The 14233-nt window shown below is 49.4% G+C and overlaps 1 protein-coding gene across 1 annotated transcript in view; it reads left to right on the forward strand.

Annotated features, from left to right (window-relative positions):
• Positions 1 to 14233, forward strand: part of LOC147120729 (tensin-1-like) — a 704181-nt gene that overhangs the window by 367872 nt on the left and 322076 nt on the right. Inside the window, exon 3 of the mRNA XM_085986965.1 lies at positions 13673 to 13710. Coding sequence (XP_085843091.1) covers positions 13673 to 13710 — 38 coding nt within the window. The remainder of the gene's footprint in view (positions 1 to 13672; positions 13711 to 14233) is intronic.

Consider the following 14233-nt stretch of genomic DNA (forward strand, 5'->3'; position numbering starts at 1 on the left):
TCCCCCTCTCGCTCTCTCTGTCTTTCCCCCTCTCTCTCTCTCTCCTCTCTCTCTCTCTTTCCCCCCTCTCTCTCCTTCCCCCCTCTCTCTCTCTTTCCCCCCTCTCTCTCTCATCTTTCCCCCCCTCTGCTCTCTCTCTCCTTCCCCCCCTCTCTCTCGCTTCCCACATAGACAGACAAACTCATATATATAAAAATGATTTCTAGTTTTTCAATAACATGCCCTCAAAAAACCCTTGGCACCGCCGGGCACTCCAGCTAGTAAGGAATAAAACCCCATGGGATAAAGTGGTCCCAACCGTGGCTAACAAAAGAAGTTAAACATAGTATTGAATTAAAGGAAGAGCCTTATAATATTGCCAAAAAGAATACAGGAAACTTTCGATTTACCGGCACCTAAATAACCGGAAATCTTGGTTAACCGGCAAAATTCAGGAGCAGGTTCAGGTAAGTTTTACTTCATATTACTGGCCTTCCTCGATCTGTTGCTGTGCAAGGGTGTGGCTACTTGTGGCCATTGTTCTGCACCTGGGTTTGTTGCTTTATACGGAGCTCTCAGCTCCGTATCTTTTACTATAGCTCTCGGTTATCCGGAATTTTTGATGAACCGGCACCATGTCGGTCCCGTCGGTGCCGGATAAAAAAAAGTTTCCTGTAGTAAGCCTGAGGATTGGGAGAATTTTAGAATTTAGCAAAAGTTGACCAAGAAATTGATAAAGAGAAAGAAAATAGAATATGAGAGCAAACTAGCAAAATACATAAAAACAGACTAAAAGCTTCTACAGGTATGTAAAAAGGAAGAGATTTGTGAAAGTAACCAGGGGACCCTTAGAGGCAGAGAGAGGAGAAATTACAATTGGGAATGAGGAAATGGCAGAGACATTAAACAAATACTTTGTATCTGTATTCACGGTAGAAGACACAAAAAACATTCTGGAAATAGTGGAGAACCAAGGGGGAGAAATTATGTATCGCCCCATTTGGGGCGCAATTATCGGCCGGGCGCAAAGTTTAGCACCTGCCGCTAATTATTGCCTCCGACTGCAAACTTGGCCTCTATCGCCCCGGAGGTGATTGGAGCGCTAAATCACGTGCTACACACCTCTCTTAAGGCGCTAACGCCGAGGAGCGAGGCGCTACCTCAGAGCGCTGGTGAAGCTCATGTGATGTCAGTCAGCAATGGAACACAGACACACTGGCACCGGCCAGTTCTTAAAGGGGAGGGTCGATCTTGCTCTCCATCCACACCCTGCTCATTGTAGCCTTGAATCTCGGCCTGGAGAGACCTGTACATCAAATCTGCTGGAAAGAACAATGGAGAGGCCCAGGGAAAGAGCTCAGAGTGCAGCCCCCACAGTCTCTTCTAAATCGATGCAAGGAAGGTCAAATCAAAACCAACGTGCAAAGTGCTGCTCAGTACCCAAAACTCCTTCACACAGCGTTGAATCTCTCCAGAAGTCTCTCTCTCTCTCTCTCAGAATGCGTGGTGCAAAAATGTCACCAACAAAAAAAGGCAGGAAGCGGTCGCCTTTAACTAGAGTTCCCCAGTCCCTTCCTGACTGCAAAACGCTCCCCTCAACCTGTCGTTGCTATCGACAGGCGGTAAGGCAGGGGGCGCCACTCAATATCCGGTCCGGGGCGCTACTGGGGCATTGCACGCTCGACTGACGTCACTATCTGCCGGCGCAGGAGATTGTGGCGGTAGTGTTTAGTGCCGCCGCAAAATGTCTGGTCAATTTTGCGAGCGGCGCAAACATCGCCGTGCCCGGGCGCTAGTTGCTTTGCACCCATTAACGCCCTCTTAGGGTGCTAACTGGAGGCGCAAAGCAACTGAATTTTTCCCCCCAAGGGTCTAGTGAGAATGAGTAACTTAAAGGAATCAGTATTACTGTAGTAAAGAAATAGTACTGGAGAAATTTAATCCCCTGGACCTGATGGCCAACATCCTAGGGTTTTAAAAGAGGTTGTCTACGGAGATCGTGGATTCATTGGTTTTGATATTCCAAAATTCCCTAAATTTTAGAACCATCCCCGCAGATTGGAATGTAGCAAATGTAACCCTGCTATTCAAGAAAGGAGGGAGAGAGAAACAGGGAACGATAGACCACTTGGCTTGGAATCAGGAGGAAAAAGAAAGACTTGCATTTATATAGCACCTTTCATGACCTCAAGACGTCCCAAACCGTTTTACAGCCAATGAAGTACTGTTCGAAGTGTAGTCACTGTTGTAATGTAGGAAACGTGTGATCTGCCAAATAACGGCCTGAATCCGTGAGGTTAAAGCTTAAAACTAAAGGCTTTTATTAAGTAAGAACATGGCATCAAGTTAACACAGGGCAACCATCATTCATCACCGACCCAGCCCTTGTGAGTAAGACCCAGCTCTTATAAGTAAGACTCACACCAATCCGGAGGATCCAGAGGGGCGGGGCTAGGGAGGAGCATTAGTGGTTACACCTGTAGAACATTCCAGACATTAACAAGTACAACAACAACAGACAATACAAATGCCAGAACACAGTTATTTCATCACATTCACCCCCTGCTATAGATTCAGTCTGTCAGGAGGTCTGATAGTCCTCTGGGAATGACGTAACCCTTGCTGAGGCTCCGCCCAGAGTACTAACTCCGGTTCATTCGAATTCCCAGAATCATCAGTGTTTTCCACACTGAGGGTTTGTGTCTCTGAAGGTCCAATACCACGATTGAAAACTCTACTCTCAGAGTCGAACTCTTTGAGTACCAGCAGGTGCAAGATCTTTAAAAGAGACCGTATCCTCTCGCCCATCCGGATATTGAATGTACGCATACTGGGGATTAGCATGGAGGAGTTGTACTTCCTCCACCAGAGGATCAGTCTTGTGGCCTCTCACATGTCTGCGCAACAGCACAGGACCCGTGGTCATCAACCATGTGGGTAACAATACTCCATTAGTAGCTTTTCTTGGGAAACTAAACATCCTTTCATGAGGGGTGGCATTCGTCGCTGTACACAAAAGAGACCTTATGGAATGCAACACGTCTGGCAGGACATCCTGCCAGCGAGAGGTCGGCAGGCCTTGCGACTTCAGAGACAGTACGATAGCCTTCCACACTGTCGCATTTTCTTTTTCGACCTGCCCATTACCACGAGGGTTATAGCTGGTAGTTCTACTCGTTGCAATCCCTTTCGATAGCAAAAACTGTCGCAATTCTTCGCTCATAAAGGAAGAACCCCTATCACTAGGTATATAGTTAGGCATGCCAAACAAGGAAAACAGTTGGCAGAGGCATTTAATTACAACAGCACTAGTCACATCCGGACAGGGGATAACAAAAGGGAACCGAGAGTACTCGTCTATAATATTAAGAAAATAAACATTACGGTCGCTCGATGGAAGGGGACCTTTAAAATCGAGACTCAAACGCTCAAATGGTCGAGTTGCTTTAATAAGGTGAGCTGGCTCGGACGGCTTATAGAAGCGGGGTTTGCATTCAGCACAAACATGACAGGTTCTGGTCATTGTCTGGACCTCCTCAATAGAGTAGGGTAGATTGTGGGACTTAATGAAGTGGTTCATTCTGGTAACCCCAGGGTGGCAGAGTGCGTCATGGAGACTTTGAAGCTTATCTATACCTAGACTAGCACATACTCCTCGTGACAAAGCATCCGATGGCTCATTGAATACTCCAGGCCTGTACTGAATATCATAGTCATATGTTGACAGTTCTATTCGCCATCTTAAAATCTTATCATTTTTGATCTTGCCTCTCTGCTTAGTGTTGAACATAAAGGCCACAGATCGCTGGTCAGTAATGAGCGTAAAACGTTGGCCAGCGAGATAATGTCTCCAATACCTGACTGCTTTGATAATCGCCTGTGCCTCCTTTTCCACTGAAGAATGTCGAACTTCTGGTCCTTGCAATGTACGAGAGAAGAAAGCTACTGGTCTACCAGCTTGATTAAGAGTTGCTGCCAACGCAAAATCAGATGCATCACTTTCCACTTGAAAAGGGATCTTCTCATCCACGGCACATACCACTGCCTTCTCAATGTCCCGTTTGATATTAAGGAAAGCCTCCTGAGCTTCCACCGATAGCGGAAAAGACATCGACTTAATAAGAGGTCGGACTTTATCTGAGTAGCTAGCCATCCACTGGGCATAGTACGAGAAGAATCCCAGACACCTTCTTAAAGCTTTTATAGTGTGAGGTAAAGGTAATTCCTTAAGCGGGCGTAATCTTTCAGGATCTGGCCCGATTACCCCATTCTTCACAACGCAACCAAGAATACACAAATGTGTAGTATTGAAGGTACACTTGTTTTCGTTGTAGGTCAGGTTTAACCTCTTTGCAGTCTCTAGGAACTTCGTAAGATTTTGATCATGCTCCCGTTGGTCGCGCCCACAGATAGTAACATTGTCCAGGTACGGGAATGTTGCTTCCAACGTGTATTCATCCTCCATACGATCCATCTCCCATTGGAAGACGGATACCCCATGCGTCACTCCAAAGGGCACCCTAAGGAATTGGTACAGGCGCCCATTAGCTTCGAAGGCCGTATAAGGTCGGTCTTCTATTTTAATGGGGAGTTGATGATAGGCAGACTTTAAATCAATGGTGGAGAACACGCGGTACTGAACTGTCTGGTTCACCATCTCAGAAATACGAGGCAAAGGATAGGCGTCTAATTGGGTATACAAGTTCATAGTCTGGCTATAATCTACCACAAGTCTTTTCTTTTCATTAGTTTTAACCACCACCACCTGGGCACGCCACGGGCTAATACTGTGTTCGATGATTCCCTCCCGTTGAAGCCTTTCCACTTCCTCTTCCATAAATTTTTTATCTTCTGAACTATACCGTCGACTCTTAGTCGCTATAGGTCTACAATTAGGAGCAAGGTTCACGAACAAAGAAGGTGGACTTACTTTTAAAGTAGAAAGGCCGCAGACTGTGAGCGGAGGCTGGGATCCACCATACTTAAGGGTGACGCTCTCATGCTGACACTGGAAGTCCAAGCCTAAAATTAAGTTCACACACAACTGAGGTAATATAAGGAGTTTAAAGTCCTTATACACCGTATCCTTAACGGTCAATGTGACTTTACAATATCCAGTTACCTCCGAAGTAAGGGACTTGGACGCCATCACGATTTCACTTCGAGTAGGATACACCTTCAATGAACAGGAGCTAACAAGGTTGGGGTGTATAAAACTTTCAGTACTGCCACAGTCTATCAAACACCCAGTAGGACGACCATTAATCTTGATGTCCATCATAGATTTCGACAAGGAACACGACATGATCTGGTCAACCGTAACCGAGGCTAGAGTAAAACGATAGGCGGCAGCAGAAAAGACATCGGGTACAGGATTACCCTTACACACTTTACTAAAATGTCCCCGTTTCTTACATTTAAAACAGGTAGCCTCTCTGGCTGGGCATCTTTGCCTGGGGTGTTTAGATTGGCCACAAAAATAACACTTAGACCCATGGGGTACAGCCGCAACAATAGGATTAAGTGGAGGCTCCATTGGTGTTATGGATGCCTCCATACTCGGAACACACAAGGCTGAGAGAGACGCATGGGCTGATGCACACACTTCTAAATTCTTCTGGGCTACATCTAACGATCGAGCAGTAGCGACGACTGTTTTTAAAACTAACGAGTCATTCTCGAGAAGCCTCTGTCTAATATAATTAGATCGTAGGCCAGATATGAAAGAATCGCGGATGGCTTCTTCCTGATACAATATGGCAGAGACAGCCTTGTAGTTGCAATCCTTAGCCAAAGCCTTAAGGTCCTGCAGGAAATCGTCCAGGGATTCCTCGGGTAATTGCCTGCGAGTAGACAAAAGATACCTGGCGTATACTTCGGTAACCGCCTTAAGGGCTGTGAGGGCCTCTTCATATGTAGTAATATCTTCAATTATCGAGTAAGTTTGATGACTTACCAAGTTGGTTAGAAGACCCAACTTGTTAACCGTCGGATCGAACGATGCGATGAAGTGTTCAAAACATCGAAGCCAATGCGTAAATTTCTTCGACGCGTCTGCCAAATGGGGATCGATGTCCAGACGCTCTGGTTTCAAAAATCGATCCATCTTCCAAAAGTTGTTAATTAATAAAATTGATGTGCCAAATTACGGCCTGAATCCAAGAGGTTAAAGCTTAAAACTAAAGGCTTTTATTAAGTAAGAACATGGCATCAAGTTAACACAGGGCAACCATCATTCATCACCGACCCAGCCCTTATGAGTAAGACCCAGCTCTTATAAGTAAGACTCACACCAATCCGGAGGATCCAGAGGGGCGGGGCTAGGGAGGAGCATTAGTGGTTACACCTGTAGAACATTCCAGACATTAACAAGTACAACAACAACAGACAATACAAATGCCAGAACAGTTATTTCATCACAACGTGGCAGCCAATTTGCACACAGCAAGCTCCCACAAACAACAATGTGATAATGACCAAATAATCTGTTTATGTGATGTTTTTTTAATTTGTTTATGGGATGTTGGTGTCGCTGGCAAGGCCGGCATTTATTGCCCACCCCTAATTGCCCTTGAGAAGGTGGTGGTGAGCTGCCTTCTTGAACCGCTGCAGTCCGTGTGGTGATGGTACTCCCACAGTGCTGTTAGGGAGGGAGTTCCAGGATTTTGACCCAGTGCTGATGAAGGAACGGCGATATACTCCTAAGTCAGGATGGTGTGTGACCTGGAGGGGAACTTGGAGGTGGTGGTGTTCCCATGTGCCTGCTGCCCTTGTCTATCTAGGTGGAAGAGGTCACGGGTTTGGGAGGTGCTGCCGAAGAAGCCTTGGCGAGTTGCTGCAGTGCATCTTGTAGATGGTACACACTGCAGCCACGGTACGCCGGTGGTGGAGGGAGTGAATGTTTAAGGTGGTGGATGGGGTGCCAATCAAGCAGACTGCTTTGAGTGATAAATATTGGCCACGACACCGAGGAGAACTCCCCTGCTCTTCATCGATATAGTGCCATGGGGTCTTTTATGTCCACCTGAGAGGCCTCAGTTTAACGTCTCATCTGATATATGGCACCTCTGACAGTGCAGCACTCCCTCAGTACTGCACTGGAGTGTCAGCCTAGATTTTTATGCTCAAGTCTCGAGTGAGACATGAACCCACATCCTTCTGACTCAGAGGCAAGAGTAGGCAAAATGCTAGAATCTATTATTAGGGACGTGGGAACAGGGCACTTAGAAAATCATAATATGACTGGGTAGAGTCAACACGGATTTATGAAAGGGAAATTGTGTTTGAAAAATCTATTAAGAGTTTTTTGAGGTTGTAATTGGCAGGGTAGATAAGGGGGTATCAGTGGATGTAGTGTATTTGGATTTTCAGAAAGCATTTGTTAAAGTGCCACACAGGAGGTTATTACACAAAATTAGGGCTCATGAGATTGCGGGTGATATATTAGCATGGATTGAGGATTGGTTAACGGACAGAAAACAGAGAGTAGGAATAAACGGGTCATTTTTGGGTTGGCAGGCTGTAACTGGTGGGATACCGCAAGGATCAGTGCTTGGGCCTCAGCTATTTACAATCTATATCAATGACCTAGATGAAGGGACCGAGTGTAATGTATCCAAGTTTGCTGACGATACAAAGCTAGGTGGGACAGTAAGCTGTGAGGAGAACACAAAGCAGTTGAAAGGGATGTGGACAGTCTAAACGAGTGGGCAAGAACGCAGATGGAATATAATGTGGATAAATGTGAAGTTATCCACTTTGGTAGGAAAAATAGAAACGCAGAGTATTTTTTAAATGGTGAGAAATTGGGAAATGTTGGTGTGCAGAGGGACCTGGGTGTCCTTGTACAAGAATCACTGAAAGTTACAGCAAGCAATTAGGAAAACAAATAGTATGTTGGCCTTTATTACAAGAGGATTTGAGTATAAGAGTAAAGGGCCTAGAAATTCGGTGGGCTGCGCCACCAGTTAGCGCCTAAAGAGGGCACTCAGTGGCTTTAGCGCCACTGGCCGCGCCTCCCGCGATATTTAGCGTGGCGCTAATGGCGGCGTCAGCCTGTAGCACTGCGCCGCCACCGATGACGTCATCAGTGTGCGCAGTGCCCCGCTACCGCCCCGATTGTGATATTTCGTAGTGCCTGCCTCTGTAACACCGTTTGCAAATCGCGCCCGGTTCACGGGGCCTACCTGTGGCGGTAGTGGCGCAAATTAAGGTGGAGGTGCGGGGCGGCCATTTTTTCGGTGGCCGCCTGCCAGCACCTCAGTCCCCGGCCTCCTGATCGCTCCCCCGGGCAGTGCCGACTGTGTCCCGAGAGCCCGGCACTTCTCCTCAGTGCCGGGCTCTTTTGCCGGCGCTCGCGATCGGTCATCGCGCTGCTGCAGGCCCCTCCCCCTTAAGAAGGGGAGGAAGGCCTGCAGTACCGCAGCGCGCCGCGGCACGTTGCGCTGCAATATTCAGTTTCAGCGCCCCAAGAGGGACGCGGGGCGCCTCGAGCAGCGCCCCGCGTCCCTCTTGGGGCGCTCAAGCTGAATTTCCGGCGGGCGCAACGGCTCCGATCGCAGCGGTAATTCCGGCGCCCAGGCGAGCTTGGCGCCCCGTTTGGGGCTCCACCGAATTTCTAGGCCAAGGTGTCTTACTGCAATTATATAGGGCCCTGGTGAGACCACACCTGGAGTATTGTGGACAGTTCTGGTCTCCTTACCTAAGGAAGGATATACTTGCCATAGAGGGAGTGCAACGAAGGTTCACCAGACTGGTTCCTGGGTTGGGGGGATTGTCCTATGAGGAGAGATTGAGTAGTCTTGCCCTATATTCTCTAGAGTTTAGATGAATGAGGTTAGCTGCTGGGAGGATGTTTCACTTGGCTGGGGAGTCTAGAACCAGAGGTCACAGTCTCAGAATAAGGGGTCGGTCATTTAGGACTGAGATGAGGAGAAATTTCTTCACTCAGAGGGTGGTGAATCTTTGGAATTCTCTGCCCCAGAGGGCTGTGGAGGCTCAGTCGTTGAGTATATTCAAGACAGAGATTGATAGATTTTTGAATATTAAGGGATTCAAGGGCTATGAGGATAATGTGGGAAGGTGGAGTTGGGGTAGCAGAACAGCCATGATCTTATTGAATGGCGGAGCAGGCTCGAAGGGCCGAATGGTCTATTCCTGCTCCTAATTCTTATGTTCTTATGAGCTGTGGGGCTCTGTGTGAGCCATAGAAAGGGGGATGGGCATTATTTGTCCAGTCAAATACCATCTCTTTCACTCTTTGGTCCCTATGTTCCCACTTTCCTTGCCTGACTGAGGTTTATGCGGTTCTATACAAGGAAATCCCCGTGCGCCGGTCATTAGTTACTGAGGGCCATTACTTACTGAGGGCCATTAGTTACTGAGGGCCATTAGTTACTGAGGGCCATTAGTTACTGAGGGTCATTAGTTACTGAGGGCCATTAGTTACTGAGGGCCATTAGTTACTGAGGGCCATTATGGTCATTTCCCTACCCTCCACCTCTCAGCTGGAGTCACTGGACACTAACCCCGAGTTGGAGCCATGGCTGATTTGCCTCCTCCCTGACCCGGGGGCGCTGAGTTCAAACATCCAGCCATCTGAAAACGGCAGCGAGCAGCTCAATAGGGAGCTGAGGGCATCATACGCCCATCGGGTGTGACTGGCTGCTCTGACTCTCACTGGGGTACAGTTCCACAGGCACTGACTGTCACTGGGGTACAGTTCCACAGACACTGACTCGGGTACCGTTCCACAGACACTGACTCTCACTGGGGTACAGTTCCACAGGCACTGACTATCACTGGGGTACAGTTCCACAGACACTGACTCTCACTGGGGTACAGTTCCACAGGCACTGACTCTCACTGGGGTACAGTTCCAGACACTGACTCTCACTGGGATACAGTTCCACAGACACTGACTCTCACTGGGGTACAGTTCCACAGACACTGACTCTTACTGGGGTACAGTTCCACAGACACGGACTCTCACTGGGATACAGTTCCACAGACACTGACTCTCACTGGGGTACAGGTCCACAGACACTGACTCTCACTGGGGTACAGTTCCACAGACACTGACTCTCACTGGGGTACAGTTCCACAGACACTGACTCTCACTGGGGTACAGTTCCACAGACACTGACTCTCACTGGGGTACAGTTCCACAGACACTCACTGGGTTAGAATTCAACAGACACTGACTCTCACTGGGGTACAGTTCCACAGACACTGACTCTCACTGGGGTACAGTTCCACAGACACTCACTGGGTTAGAATTCAACAGACACTGACTCTCACTGGGTTATAGTTCCACAGGTACTGACTCTCACTGGGGTACAGTTCCACAGACACTGACTCTCACTGGGGTACAGTTCCACAGACACTGACTCTCACTGGGGTACAGTTCCACAGACACTGACTCGCACTGGAATACAGTTCCACAGACACTGCCTCTCACTGGGGTACAGTTCCACAGACACTGACTCTCACTGGGGTACAGTTCCACAGACACTGACTCTCAATGGGGTACAGTTCCACAGACACTGACTCGCACTGGAGTACAGTTCCACAGACACTGACTCTCACTGGGGTACAGTTCCACAGACACTGACTCTCACTGGGGTACAGTTCCACAGACACTGACTCTCACTGGGGTACAGTTCCACAGACACTGACTCTCACTGGGGTACAGTTCCACAGACACTGACTCTCACTGGGATGCAGTTCCACAGACACTGACTCTCACTGGGGTACAGTTCCACAGACACTGACGCTCACTGGGATACAGTTTCATCAGACACTGACTCTCACTGGGATGCAGTTCCACAGACACTGACTCTCACTGGGGTACAATTCCACAGACACTGACTCTCACTGGGATACAGTTCCACAGACACTGACTCTCACTGGGGTACAGTTCCACAGACACTGACTCTCACTGGGGTACAGTTCCACAGACACTGACTCTCACTGGGGTACAGTTCCACAGACACTGACTCTCACAGGGGTACAGTTCCACAGACACTGACTCTCACTGGGGTACAGTTCCACAGACACTGAATCTCACTGGGGTACAGTTCCACAGACACTGACTCTCACTGGGGTACAGTTCCACAGACACTGAATCTCACTGGGGTACAGTTCCACAGACACTGACTCTCACTGGGGTACAGTTCCACAGACACTGACTCTCACTGGGGTACAGTTCCACAGACACTGACTCTCACTGGGGTATAGTTCCACAGACACTGACTCTCACCGGGGTACAGTTCCACAGACACTGACTCTCACTGGGGTACAGTTCCACAGACACTGACTCTCACTGGGGTACAGTTGCACAGACACTGACTCTCACTGGGGTATAGTTCCACAGACACTGACTCTCACCGGGGTACAGTTCCACAGACACTGACTCTCACTGGGGTATAGTTCCACAGACACTGACCCTCACTGGGGTACAGTTCCACAGACACTGACTCTCACTGGGGTACAGTTCCACAGCCACTGACTCTTACTGGGGTACAGTTCCAGAGACACTGACTCTCACTGGGGTACAGTTCCACAGACACTGATTCTCACTGGGGTACAGTTCCAAAGTCACTGACTCTCACTGGGGTTCCACAGGCAAAGTGTGGACATTGGGGTTGGGAGTGCAGTGGGGAGAGGACTGGGGCTTTGGTTTACTTGAGGAACTACTGAGGGAGCGCTGCACTGTCGGAGAGGCAGTACTGAGGGAGTGCTGCACTGTCAGAGGGGCAGTACGGACGGAGCGCTGCACTGTCGGAGGGTCAGTACTGAGGGAGAGCTGCACTGTCGGAGGTGCAGTATTGAGGGAGAGCTGCACTGTCGGAAGGGCAGTACTGAGGGAGTGCTGCACTGTCAGAGGGGCAGTACTGAGGGAGCGCTGCACTGTCGGAGGGTCAGTACTGAGGGAGAGCTGCACTGTCGGAGGTGCAGTATTGAGGGAGAGCTGCACTGTCGGAAGGGCAGTACTGAGGGAGTGCTGCACTGTCAGAGGGGCAGTACTGAGGGAGCGCTGCACTGTCGGAGGGTCAGTACTGAGGGAGCACTGCACTGTCGGAGGGGCAGTACTGAGGGAGTGCTGCACTGTCGGAGGGGCAGTACTGAGGGAGTGCTGCACTGGCGGAGGTGCAGTACTGAGGAAGCGCTGCATTGTCAGAGGGGCAGTACTGAGGGAGCGCTGCATTGTCAGAGGGGCAGTACTGAGGGGGTGCTGCACTGTCGGAGGGTCAGTACTGAGGGAGCGCTGCACTGTCGGAGGGGCAGTACTGAGGGAGCGCCGCACGGTCGGAGGTGCGGTACTGAGGGAGTGCTGCACTGTCGGAGGGGCAGTACTGAGGGAGCGCTGCACTGTCGGAGGGGCGGTACTGAGGGAGTGCTGCACTGTTGGAGGGGCTGTCTTTTGTATGAGACGTTAAACCGAGGCACCGTCTGCTCTCTCAGGTGGACGTATAAGATCCCACGGCCACTATTTGAAGAAGAGCTGGGGATTTCTCCCCGTTATCCTGGGCCAATATTTATCCTTCAGCCAATATCACTAAAGCAGATGATCTGGTCATTATCACATTGTTGGTTGTGGGAGCTTGCTGTGCACAAATTGTCTGCTGCGTTTCCATATTGCAACAGTGACTATACTTGAAAAGTGCTTCATTGGCTGTAAAGAGCTTTGAGACGTCCTGAGGTCGTGAAAGGCGCTTTGGAAATACAAGTCTGTCTTTTGCGAATGAAAAGGTTCCTCGGAGCCATTCCAACCCTCTGATGCGTTTGCTGAATTCAGCTGGGGAAACAACCGTCGGCGCGAAAACTGGCCCCAGTTAGCCGACTTTAACAGCAGCTGGCATTGCCGCTCCTGATCACTGTCCAGTGAATCCCTCGCCCCCCCCCCCACCCTAACCCCCCTGACGCAAAGTGCGTGCAGAAGTGGATATCAAGTGGGAGCAGGAGTGGGCTTGGCTGTGTTGCTTCTCCCACCCACGGTTGTCTGTCCTGTCGACATTCACTGCGGCAGGTCTCACACAGCGTGGTCAGTTGGTCGGGATAATGAAGCGCTGTCGGAGCCCGATCAACACGCACTCCAGTCAGAGTGAGCACCTTCAACGGGTGGTGTAAGGTGGGCGGGCGGGGTGGGGGACCTAATAAGTAGTGCTGAGCGGCAGTGGGAATGTTCCTCTTTTTGTTTTGTTTTTTGACAGAATCCTGCCTCTGTATTGCCTCCTCCCACCTTGAAATCCGGTTCTGAGGCAGAAGCAGATTCCAGACTTTTTTTTTCTCTCTCTCCTTCCTCTTAAAAATATTCGGTGCCTGGGGCTATGTTCTCCCAAAGTGCCTTCACTGTGGCCACGCTGTGGGTTAAACAAAGTGGGGTTGCTGTTTAAGTAGAAGGCGACCACATCATTCACTGACATACCTGTCGAAGACAGACCTGGCAGTCTGCCAGCGTGTTCAGGCTGCACAGTCTTGGCAGCTTGAGAAACCACTCTGACTTTACAAGGATCTTTTCTGTGCGCTTATGTGTGTGTTAATCGGAGAGATTATGGAACCCAGGACACGCTGAGGTTAGTCGGAAGCACATCAACCCTGTGTTCTCTCTTTAATTATGTGTGTTTTTAAAAACAATTGTGAGTCTCTGAATTCCGGCTAAAGTTTCCTTTCTTTCTCTCTCTCTCCCCAGTTTGCAAGCTGACATGTCACAAGAAATGCGAAAGAAAGGTAAGGCTCGTTTGCAGGATTCTGCGATCATGTTTCTCTTTATGACTGACAATGTGGGTTATTGCTGAGGGATGTTGAGTGTGTCGGGGCGGGGGGCAGTTAGCTGGCATTGTCTGCTGTGAAGAGGGTGTTTGAAGTGTTTGCGGGGGGGGTGGGGGGGGGCAGGGTGATTCTGTTTGACTCCCCGCAGTCTCCTTCTTCAGATCGTAATTATAATCATAAATATATTACCGAGTTAAAGGGCCATGGCAGAGCTGCATTGGAACTCCCTCCACAGCTACCGTGCTCTGCTTTCTAGAGTCACTAAAAGCCAGTGGGCAGGTACAAAAAATAATCGAAAAAGCTCCTGGAATGTTGGCCTTTATCTCAAAGGGGGCTGGAGTACAAAGGGGAGGAAGTGATGCTTCAGATGCACAGAGCTCTTGTTAGATCCCATCTGGAGTCACTGTGTTCAGTTCTGGGCCCCGCCCCTCAGGAAGGATATATCGGCCTTGGAGGGGGAGGCAGCACAGATTCACCAGAA

The sequence above is a fragment of the Somniosus microcephalus genome, chromosome 4 (assembly GCF_052327205.1).
Source record: "Somniosus microcephalus isolate GS21.2 chromosome 4, FLI_Smic_1.0, whole genome shotgun sequence".
In the NCBI taxonomy this organism is placed as follows: Eukaryota; Metazoa; Chordata; class Chondrichthyes; order Squaliformes; family Somniosidae; genus Somniosus; species Somniosus microcephalus.